Consider the following 11,178-nt stretch of genomic DNA (forward strand, 5'->3'; position numbering starts at 1 on the left):
TCTTTATAAAACAGGCGCATTTCCTGCCTTCTGTTATAAAATCACCTTCCTGATAATTTCAAAAGTCCATAAGAAACCAAGTGTGAAGGAGAAAACTTACTGATTTACTTTTAAATTCTTAATTAGAACAAAACATACATTCAGAATGTCTTTCTGGACGAAATGTAATGAGAAATGTAAAATATGAATACATACAGGGTTATTCCCATAGGTCCAAACGTCCTTTGACCAGGGGGATGTCAGCAGGATATCTACACCTTTGAATTTGGACTTGGAGGTCAACGCTGCTTTCAGTGATGCGGTGTCCTTGGAGGTGAAGCCATACGCAGGGGCAGGCTCGCTCTGGGATTCGATGCCGCTGAGGTAGGCAATCTGCAGTCCAGATGCGCCTGTGAATAAACCTTTACGGCCTGCATTGGAACAAAGTAACATCACAGATGTGGACAACAGAGAGCCTGTAGCAACATAAGCAAGGACTGGTGGGGTACAGAGTTGCACTCTTGGGAAATCCTGGCTCACTCTCCCTACTGTAAAACTAAGAGACTCCCTGTAGAGACTTTCATTTTTGGTCCTTTGTTTTATTTGATGTCCAGAAAATTCAGAGTAAAGCAAACATTTTTCCAAACAAGTCTCAAAGATAGGAGATAAAGGTATGTCATTTTCAAAGCACACAGACTTACAAAGTTACGTGGAGGGGCATTTTCAATATGACATCTAAAGTCCAACTCAAGTGGAGTATAGCCATTTTCAAAACAGAAAAACGTCTATCTTTTTTTTTTTTTTCCTAAAATGGCTATTTGCTAGATGTTTTTGTGCTCTGTGCATTTATCTTTTTGGTCCATTTTCGACCCCCTCCCCCCCCCCCCCCCAAAAAAAAAAAAAAAAACCATCCAAGTGAAAAACATACAAAATCAAGCCACTGGGATGTAGGAGGAGCCAGCATTCTTAGACTAGGCACACAAACATCCCAGGAGAGCAATGGGGCATCCTAGGGGACACTGCATTGGACTTCAAATAAATGCTCCCAGATACATATAAGTACACCATTGCTCCCTTGTCTTGTCTGCTTAGAACCCGAAAACCCACTACCCCTAACTGTACACCACTACAATAGCCCTTATGGGTGAAGGGGGCACCTATATGTGGGTAAAGTGGGTTTCTGGTGAATTTTGAAGACTCACAGTTTCCACCACAAGTGTAACAGGTAACGGGGAGGTATGGGCCTGGGTTCACCTGTCTACAGTGCACTGCACCCACCACTAGACTACTTGGAGAAGAGACGGCTGAGGGGAGACATGATAAAGGCATATAAAATAATGAGTGGAGTGGAACAGGTGGATGTGAAGCGTCTGTTTACGCTTTCCAAAAATACTAGGACTAGGGGGCATGTGATTAAACTACAGTGTAGTAAATTTAAAACAAATCGGAGAAAATGTTTCTTCACCCAATGCATAATTAAACTCTGGAATTCATTGCCGGAGAACGTGGTGAAGGCAGTTAGCCTGGCACAGTTTAAAAAGGGGTTAGACGCTTTCCTAAAGGACAAGTCCACAAACCACTACTAAATGGACTTGGGAAAAATCTACAATTCCAGGAATAACATGTATAGAATGTTTGTACGTTTGGGAAGCTCGCCAGGTGCCGTTGCCCTGGATTGGCCGCTGTCGTGGACAGGATGCTGGGCTCGATGGACCCTTGGTCTTTTCCCAGTGTGGCATTACTTATGCACTTATGTACTCCAGGGACCTGCATGCTGCTCTAATGGACCTGAGTATTACATCTGAGGCTGATAATGTTTTTATCATATGTTTGGGAAGTGGACGGGGATTAGTGACCATTGGGGGAGTAAGGGGAGGTCATCCCTGATTCTCCTCATTGGTCATCTGGTCACCTAGGGCACCATTTTGTGCCTTTTTCGTTATAAAAACATGTCTAGCTAAATATGACTTAGTTTTAGTCCTGGACGGTTTTGTTTTGTTCCATTATGGCTGAAAAACGTCCAAGTGTTAGGAACGCCCAGATCCCACCCTTAACACACCCCCTTGTGATTTGAATGCACTTCTGATGGACTTCATGGAAAAACATCTAAAAACTGGTTTCAAAAATAGCGATTAGATTTTGTGAAAAAAAGAGTCCAAATGCAGATTTATGCCACTTTTTGGATGTTTTTCTCTTTTGAAAATGAGCCCCATAAAAACGTAAGTTTGTAAGTCTAAGGGCTTTCAAAATGAGCCTCATAGTGACATCATCAAGGTCAAAGAATCAATGACAGAAGTAGCCCAGTGGTTAGAGCAACGGATTGAGAACCAGAGAAGCCGCTTCTTCCAGACACTGCTTGCGATCTTGGACAAGTCACTTCACCCTCCATTTTCTTAAGGGTCGTTTTACCAAACAGCGGTAAAAGGTGGCCTGAGAACGTCCTTATGTGGGTCTCTCTCATGCACTAAGGTCATTTTTACCATTGGGATAAAATGGCTGAATTTCTTATTCTCTTTGTATTAATAGCCAGGTGCTAATTTTGCCTGCTCTCCACTCCCGGACATGTCCCCGTTCCAAAAAATAAATGTTATTTTTTAGTACATGGCAAAATTACCACACAATGTCTCTGTGTGCCTTTGTGAAATGACATTTTTTTTCCTGCAGTAAGTGCGCGTTACTGTTTACAGCAGCTTTCTAAAAGGGCCCCTTAGTTCCTTTTGCGCACTCACCCTCTCTTCCCTCAGGTACAATGTCAACATGCAAGACAACAACTATATGCAATAAAATAACTAGATTACAATTGATTACTAATTATCAGGCCTTTTATGGAACTGTTATTTTACTGTGTTTTTTACTGTATTGATTTTTTTGTTTTAATTTTACTACAAATGATTCATTTATCGGCTGTACACCAAAATGAGTACTATGTACAATCTACAGAGTAGAACAATGCATTTAAAAAAATAAATAGTGCTCTGTCGTTACCGTGGACTAGAACCCATTAAAGCACTTTATTTACTGCAAGGCACATATTGTGCTTTTTACTAATATACAATAACAGCAGTAGCACATGTTAACGTGGTACCATTCTTTAAGAAATCCAGCCCTTAGGCTGGAAGCCCCCCCCTCGGACAGGGACCTACCTACTGTATCTGAACACAGGTCACCAAGTGCCTACACATCTCCTGCATCACAGTCTCTCCTCATCCGAGACAGAGAGCTTGTGACTCTTTATTCTCCCGATGCGACAGAAATAAGCTTCTAGAGCGGCAGACTGGATGCATCACCTGCTCTTTATCTATTTATTTGTAGCATTTGTATCCCACATTTTTCCACCTATTTGCAGGCTCAATGTGGCTTACGATGTTCTGTGATGGCGATCGCCAATTCCGGAATGAGAAATACATAGTTATATTGCAGGTGACAGAGTGGATTAGGCATTCAAGTAAAGAGAAATCATTTTCATAATAAGAATAAAAAGGTATTACATTAAAGTTCGATCGTAATAGAATAACTTAAGCAGTCCAGAATAGAGAGTTCCGTTTTGTACAGTTCTGGTATGAGTTTTGTTGTCTGGTATTTAGGATGGATCATTGTGGTATGCCTTATTGAACAGGTTGGTTTTTAGTAGTTTTGGGAAATTAGTTATGCCGTGTATTGCTTTTGTGGCTTTTGGTAGTGCATTCCACAGTTGTGTGCTTATATAGGAGAAGCTGGATGCATATGTTAGTTTATATTTTAGTCCTTTGCAGCTGGGGTAGTGGAGATTCAGGAATGTACGTGATGATCTTTTAGAATTCCTGGTTGGTAAGTCTATGAGGTCTGACATATACACCGGGACTTCACCGTGTATGATTTTATGAACCAGAGTACAGATTTTGAACGTAATACGTTCTTTAAGTGAGAGCCAGTGTTCCTTTATAAATCCAACATTATTTTTAGTGAAAAGAAAGGTTCTCCATTCACAGCTTCCAGCAACTCACCTCCAATACCGCATTAGCATGCACTAACACTGTTGATATGTGATATTTTAATGCAAGGTGACCTAGTTATTCATAACAAGCTTTAGGTTAGAGCACATTAACATGGTAATGTACATGACTAGAGGGAACAGCGATTTTACAAAGAAACACAGCTTCACCAGAGGCTCTGAAACTTAACAGTTGCAGCTGTCAGTGAGCCTTTTGTAAACAAAGCTGAACACTGTGACTGTGTTCCAACTTGGGCACCCCCTTTCCAGCCAAGAAAGTCTATACGTGTTGGGCTTTAATTGTTATCAATAAAAAGCTAACACGTCCATCGCTGGGCCATAGATTTGGTCTGCTCTGCTTAGGACAGTCTTCTTGGGGTATCAAATATTCAATAAAATAACAGTTTGCCACTGATGCAACAGGAACTTGGGAAAAAACAACAGGCAAAAAACAAAAAACTAACCAAAATAATGTAAAATATTCAATCTTAACTCGTAAACAACTTAATAGATACATTAAGGTGCACAAGACAAAGCCTATCAAACACATTACCCTTACTGCTGTCAGGCATCAACTCATGACTAATGAATTGTTTTAAAATCTTATGTATAAATGGTGTGAAAAATATTTCAGCTTGGTTTCATTGGACTACAACTTTGGAAATAAGGGCTACTGCATTTGGCCTATCACCATGAGCAGATACTCAGGGGGGGCTCCACTTTAGCAGCTTGATAACTTCACCAATACTACAAGAGAAATCAGGGCTGCACTCCTTGGCTACATACCCAGGTACATAATATTTTCAGCCAGCTCACAGCCATCGGCATCCTGAAAGTGTCTGACCGTCTCCTGGTTGTTGGCACCCAACACAAAAGTCTGAATAGGAGCTTTAAAAGAAGGGAAATAAAGCATTAAGAAGTTGTCATGAGGAATCACACTAAGTACAGTACAACTGCCTCGATTTGTAGTAAATTAATTATCATTAGGGTCATTAGAACTACGGAAAACAAAAATCTCACAAAATTCCACATTTTATTGCAATCCCATTTTCCTTGTATTGTTTTACATAAAGAGGTCCTTTTACTAAGACGTGCTAACGATTAGCATGAACTAAATAAGATGCCCATAGGAATTCAATCAGCGTCTTATCATTTAGCACGCATTAGCTGCTCTGTTTACTAAGCTGCCGTGCCTTAATGCTGACACAACCCATTGAACGCTTTAATCACATTAAAACACGTTAAATGTACAGCCCTAATTGGAGTATAACTTTGGTTCCACATATGCATAGTTCTAACATATGGCTAGAAGAATGGTCTAAGGGTTGGCAATTAAAATTCAATGTGAAGAAATGCAAAGTGATGCACTTAGGGAGTAGAAATCCACGGGAGACATATGTGTTAGGCGATGAGAGCCTGATATGTACGAACGGGGAGAGGGATCTTGGGGTGATAGTATCTGAGGATCTGAAGGCGACGAAACAGTGTGACAAGGCGGTGGCCGTAGCTAGAAGGTTGCTAGGTTGTATAGAGAGAGGTGTGACCAGCAGAAGAAAAGAAGTGTTGATGCCCCTGTATAAGTTGCTGGTGAGGCCCCACCTGGAGTATTGTGTTCAGTTTTGAAGACCGTATCTTGCTAAGAATGTAAAAAAAATTGAAGCAGTGCAAAGAAAAGCTACGAGAATGGTATGGGATTTGCATTACAAGACGTATGAGGAGAGACTTGCTCACCTGAACATGTATACCCTGGAGGAAAGGAGAAACAGGGGTGATATGATACAGACTTTCAAATATTTGAAATGTATTAATCTGCAAACGAACCTTTTCCGGAGATGAGAAGGCGGTAGAACTAGAGGACATGAAATGAGATTGAAGGGGGACAGACTCAAGAAAAATGTCAGGAAATATTTCTTCATGGAGAGGGTGGTGGATACTTGGAATGCCCTCTCGTGGGAGGTGGTGGAGATGAAAACAGTAGTGGAATTCAAACATGTGTGAGATAAACATAAAGGAATCCTGTTCAGAAGGAATGGATCCTCAGAAGCTTAGCCGAGATTGGGTGGCAGAGCCAGTGGTGGGAGGCGGAGCTGGTGGTTGGGGCTAGTGCTGGGCAGACTTCTACGGTCTGTGCCCTGAAAATAGCAGATACAAATCAAGGTAAGGTATACACAAAAAGTAGCACATATGAGTTTATCTTGTTGGGCAGACTGGATGGACCGTGCAGGTCTTTTTCTGCCATCATCTATTATGTTACTATTATATTGGTGCTTTAATCACTGAGGACTTTTCCATCTTGGGAGCTGCTGGTCAAGTCTCAGTGGATATAAAGAGTAAATCTAGGCACAGTTAAATCCAGATATGCACAAAAAAAAGCAACAACTAAACGAAGTGTCAGAAAGAGTAACACACACTTTCAAGAGCTAGTAGCAACCCTGGAGAAATGCCACAGACTTAAGAGGAAATTCACAGGTTTGGTTCTTCTGTCTCTATGATAGGCAAATCAGACTCAGTTGCCCTACCTTTCTTGATTCCTTTTCGGTATTCCTCCCATTGGCTTTCTGCCTCCGCTGTAGAACCAAAGAAATTCCCCACACAAAGTAAGAGCTGAAAGAACAGAAATCGAGCCAGCGTTAACAGAAAAAGAAAAAAAAACACGCAAAATGTTAAGTTGCTGACAAAAGAACACTAGCAGCACTCAAATTGTGAACCCATTTTGCAAGATCGCTGAAGAAACCTGGAAATTGCACTCATGGTCCCTGGGACTGATCAGGAATGACAGGTAATTTTATCTGGCTATGCTGTATGGCCTTCCCTGCCTGCGAAGGTGAACACAGTGAGATACTGCAATGTTTCCACAGGCTTCCCTTCCTGGCCAATCAAAAAATGAGCAGCTTACATCAAACTGTCCACTTTTCTTTTGAACAGTTCGCACTCTGGTGTACAGCAGGTCAAGCTTCCCTTCCACATCACCACATGCCAACCTAAAAACAGGAAAAGTAAGAATCAGGCAAGCAAACAAACACCTTTTCTTGCAAGCTTTCGGGGTTCCAGTTCAGCTGCACATTTCTCCCAGTTTAGGTTAAAGCAAAAAACAGAGCTCACCCTTTGCATGGGTGCCAACCATATAGCCAGTCTTGGTTATAGCCACATATTCAATTTATCAGTCAAGATGTCCTCCCTTCCCCCCGAGCTGCACAGCATGTGACAATAAAGTGATCTACAACACTGCAGTTGTTGAAACTTCACCTGTCTTTTGCCATTTGGGGGACAGAGACCGTAAAAGTCTGTCCGGCATCGTACTTGGTTCCCCCATTGCTGGAGATGCTGAATTTTCTTTCGGTCTTTTGCGGGACACAGACCGTAGAAGCCTGTCCGGCATTGGCTTCAGCCCCCGTTACTCTTGCAGCTATGTAACGTGGAGGCGCATAATCGAACGGCGCGGGCCATCTATTTGGCTGGCGCCGCAAAGAGCAGTTCCGAACCGCATTTTCGAAAAAGATGGCCGGCCATCTTTCGTTTTGATAATACGGTTGGGGCCGGCCAAATGTCAGAGAAGGACAGCATCGGTTTTTGCCGATAATGGAAATAGAGGCTGGCGATCTCAAACCCGGCCAAATCCAAGGCATTTGGTCATAGGAGGGGGCCAGCATTTGTAGTGCACAGGTACCCCTCACATGCCAGGACACCAACCGGGCACCCTAGGGGGCACTGCAGTGGACTTAAAAAATTGCTCCCAGATGCATACCTCCCTTACCTTGGGTGCTGAGCCCCCAAAATTCCCCCCATACCCACTCCCCACAATTGTACACCATTACCATAGCCCTTAGGGGTGAAAGGGGGCACCTATATGTGGATACAGTGGGTTTTGGAGGGCTTAACGTTTACCACCACAAGTGTAACAGGTAGGGGGGGTGGGCCTGGGTCCACCTGCCTGAAGTGCACTGCACCCACTAAATACTGCTCCAGGGAGCTCGGTATGACATTTGAGGCTAGCATAGAGACCAGCAAAAAAAATATTTTTTTAAATTTTTTTTGGGTGGGAGGCGGTTGGTGACCACTGGGGGAGTACGGGGAGGTCATCCCCGATTCCCTCCAGTGGTCATTTGGTCAGTTGGGGCACCTTTTTGAAGCTTGGTCATGAAAAAAAAGGGACCAAGTGAAGCCGGCGAAATGCGTGTCAAGGCTGGCTTTCTTTTTTCCATTATCGGGTGAAGCCGGCCATCTCAAAGCACGCCCCCGTCCCGCCTTCACTACCCTACTGAAACGCCCCCTTGAAGTCTGGCTGGCTCCGCGACGGAAAGCAGTTGGCGCCGGCTAAAATCAGCTTTCGATTATACCGATTTGACCGGCTTTAGGAGATCGCCGGCCATCTCCCAATTTGTGTCGGAAGATGGCTGGCGATCTCCTTCGAAAATAAGCTGGATAGTAACATAGTAGATGACGGCAGAGAAAGACCTGCACGGTCCATCCAGTCTGCCCAACAAGACAAACTCATATGTGCTACTTTATGTGTATAGCTGACCTTGATTTGTATCTGCCATTTTCAGGGCACAGACCGTAGAAGTCTGCCCAGCACCAGCCCCGCCTCCCAATCTCTGCTAAGCTTCTGAGGATCCCTTCCTTCTGAACAGGATTCCTTTATGTTTATGCCACGCATTTTTGAATTCCGTAACCGTTTTCATCTCCACCACCTCCCGCGGGCCAGACTTACAATTTCAGTATGCATAATTTAGAAGAAATGTGGGAAAGGGGAGATATGATAGAGCCATTTAAATACCTCCATGGCATAAATGCACAGGAAGTGGGTCTATTTCATTTGAAAGGAAGCTCTTAGTCGTCCTGTTTGTCTGTCTTGATTAGATTGTAAGCTCTGTTGAGTAGGGACTGTCTCCTACATGCTCAGTGTACAACTCTGCGTCCAGTAGCCCTATAGAAATGATAAGTAGCTGTAGCAGCAGTAGTAAGAAAGAGGGGTGGGGACCAAGTGAAGGGAAGGCAGGAAGGGAATGTTTAATCCGCAGAGTTAAAAACAACTTACAGTACCAAACAAGTCTGCCAGACAGAACAAAGGATTTTGTTTGTTTGACTTTAGTGTATACGATTTAGGAAAGGTCAACAATCTTTTTAGAACACAAAAAGGAAAAGCAACATCTAAGAAAACAACTAAAAAACGAATAATTGAACCACACATTATATATATACCGTGTTTCCCCGAAAATAAGACACTGTCTTATATTAATTTTTGCCCCCCAAAATGCGCTAGGTCTTATTTTCAGGGGCTGTCTTATTTTTCGGGGAAACATCGAGGTTGGCCCGCCCACCCTCCGTCGCTCCAGGAATTAACCTTAAACGCCTCCTTTCAGCTTCGCAGCAAGCAGCAGCAGGGCAGGCCACTCCTTCCTTCCGTATCCCGCCCTCGCCTGACGTAACGTCCGTGAGGGCGGGGCATGGAAGGAAGGAGAGGTCTGCCCTGCTGCTGCTTGCTGCGAAGGTGAAAGGAGGCGTTTAAGGTTAGTTCCGGGAGCGACGGAGGGTGGGTGGAGGGGGGGCCCAGCGACCTCGGGTGGGGGGGGGGCGGTCTTGTCCAGCTCTCGGCGGCCCTGCTTTCAAACAAAAATTTGCTAGGTCTTACTTTTGGGGGAGGCCTTATATCTACCAATTCAGGAAAACCTGTACTAGGTCTTATTTTCGGGGGATGTCTTACTTTCTGGGAAACAGGGTATGTATACATATTTTTTAACATTGCTTTTTTTTATTGAAATAATAGGCATTGAATAAAGACAAATTAGTGAACACAATTTTCACAGAACAAACATCGAACCCACCACATGTAGCTTGGCCCATAACATTGAATTGTCTCTAATTATCCATCACGCATAAAATATAATTATGTCAGAAAAACATCTAGCTTTCAGGAATGGAGTGATAAAATATCACTGGTGCGCTCCCAAAAGCTTTGGAAAAGTGCAGCAGCACATTTATATCAGCTCCTCAGCTACAGTAAATATCCGTAGCCTTTGATGTAGCAACAATTTCTGTCAGGTTACCCTTTGTATTTTCTAAAGACACAGAGCGAAATTACCCTCAAACATGTGGTATGCGAACATATGGCTATAGTACTATAAACACGTTTAATAACAAGCTTTTTTTTTTTTACATTTTTATATTTCAACATTTTTATTGATGATTCCACAACATGACAACTGCACACAAAATCGTTTTACAGTGCATTGTAAACATAACAAACATCTGATTAAACACTGTGATTCTTGTCCTCATCAAGCAGTTTTTAAACCTTTTCTCCCCCCCCCCCCCCCAAGCTTAACATTCCTCTGCCCCGTGATTCCTGCTCCAAAGATCCTGTTGACCATACACCTCCTCTGGGCATCAGCAGTACACCATTGCACTGGTTGGTTTCTCCTATTTTGCCCAGCCTTGTGATTCAACAGAAACCATTTCCCATTTCCTAATAATGTATAATTTTATGTTCAATAATAAGAAGCCGTGCACTACCGTTCGGACCTTTCCCCCCTTCCCCCCTCCCACTCTATACCCCCATCTACCCTCCCCCTCCCTTCCCTCAATGCAACGCTCGAAGTATCGTGTAGTCTATACTACTTTTGCCAGGGGAGTTTATTTAAAATTTGACTACGCGCTTGTGGCCAGATGGTGTTCAGATACGTCCCCCACACTGCTAAGAACCTCCGCTGCCTTCCCGGTGTCAAGCCCGCACCTCTGGCCTCCCATATCATCAGTTCGTGAAGTTTATTCCTCCAATGCCAAACGGAGGGAGGGTGATCCTGCAACCAGTATTGTAATATGCACTTCTTCCCTACAATGCACGCCTTCCCTAGAAATAACTTCTCCCCTCGTGTGCCCAGGCTCCACATCCCGGGCACACTGAATTAATAACAAGCTTTTAACAGCAACAAAAAAAGAAAGTTTGCAAAACGTACTTACAGCCTCAAAGGATCTGGAGCCATTTGTTACTCTAGTCTTGGAGATAACGAAATTCAACAAAACCTTTCCTAGCATGGATCCATGTAAATGTTTGAGGGAGGGGGTGGGGGACAACCCCGTGCACACCCTGACACAGCACAAGCACTAAACCACAGCAGCAACGTTCTCACAGACGTCCAGCAGCATCTTTACTCTCCGCCATGCTGCCCCGCACAGGATTCTGGGAATCGGAGTCTTCGGAGCACAGGAAGCTGGCTCCGCCGGAAGCA

General features: G+C 43.6%; 1 protein-coding gene across 1 annotated transcript in view; it reads right to left on the bottom strand.

The window, feature by feature from the left end:
• CWF19L1 (CWF19 like cell cycle control factor 1) overlaps positions 1–11,111 on the bottom strand; it is a 34,284-nt gene extending 23,173 nt beyond the window's left edge. The window contains exons 1-5 of the mRNA XM_030214655.1: positions 10,910–11,111; positions 6,846–6,930; positions 6,469–6,553; positions 4,736–4,837; positions 196–410 (exon numbers count right to left, since the gene is read on the bottom strand). Of these exons, the coding sequence (XP_030070515.1) occupies positions 196–410; positions 4,736–4,837; positions 6,469–6,553; positions 6,846–6,930; positions 10,910–10,932 (510 nt within the window). The 5' untranslated portion in view covers positions 10,933–11,111. The remainder of the gene's footprint in view (positions 1–195; positions 411–4,735; positions 4,838–6,468; positions 6,554–6,845; positions 6,931–10,909) is intronic.
• Between the last annotated feature and the right edge of the window lie 67 nt (positions 11,112–11,178).

Source organism: Microcaecilia unicolor, chromosome 9 (assembly GCF_901765095.1).
Source record: "Microcaecilia unicolor chromosome 9, aMicUni1.1, whole genome shotgun sequence".
NCBI lineage: Eukaryota > Metazoa > Chordata > Amphibia > Gymnophiona > Siphonopidae > Microcaecilia > Microcaecilia unicolor.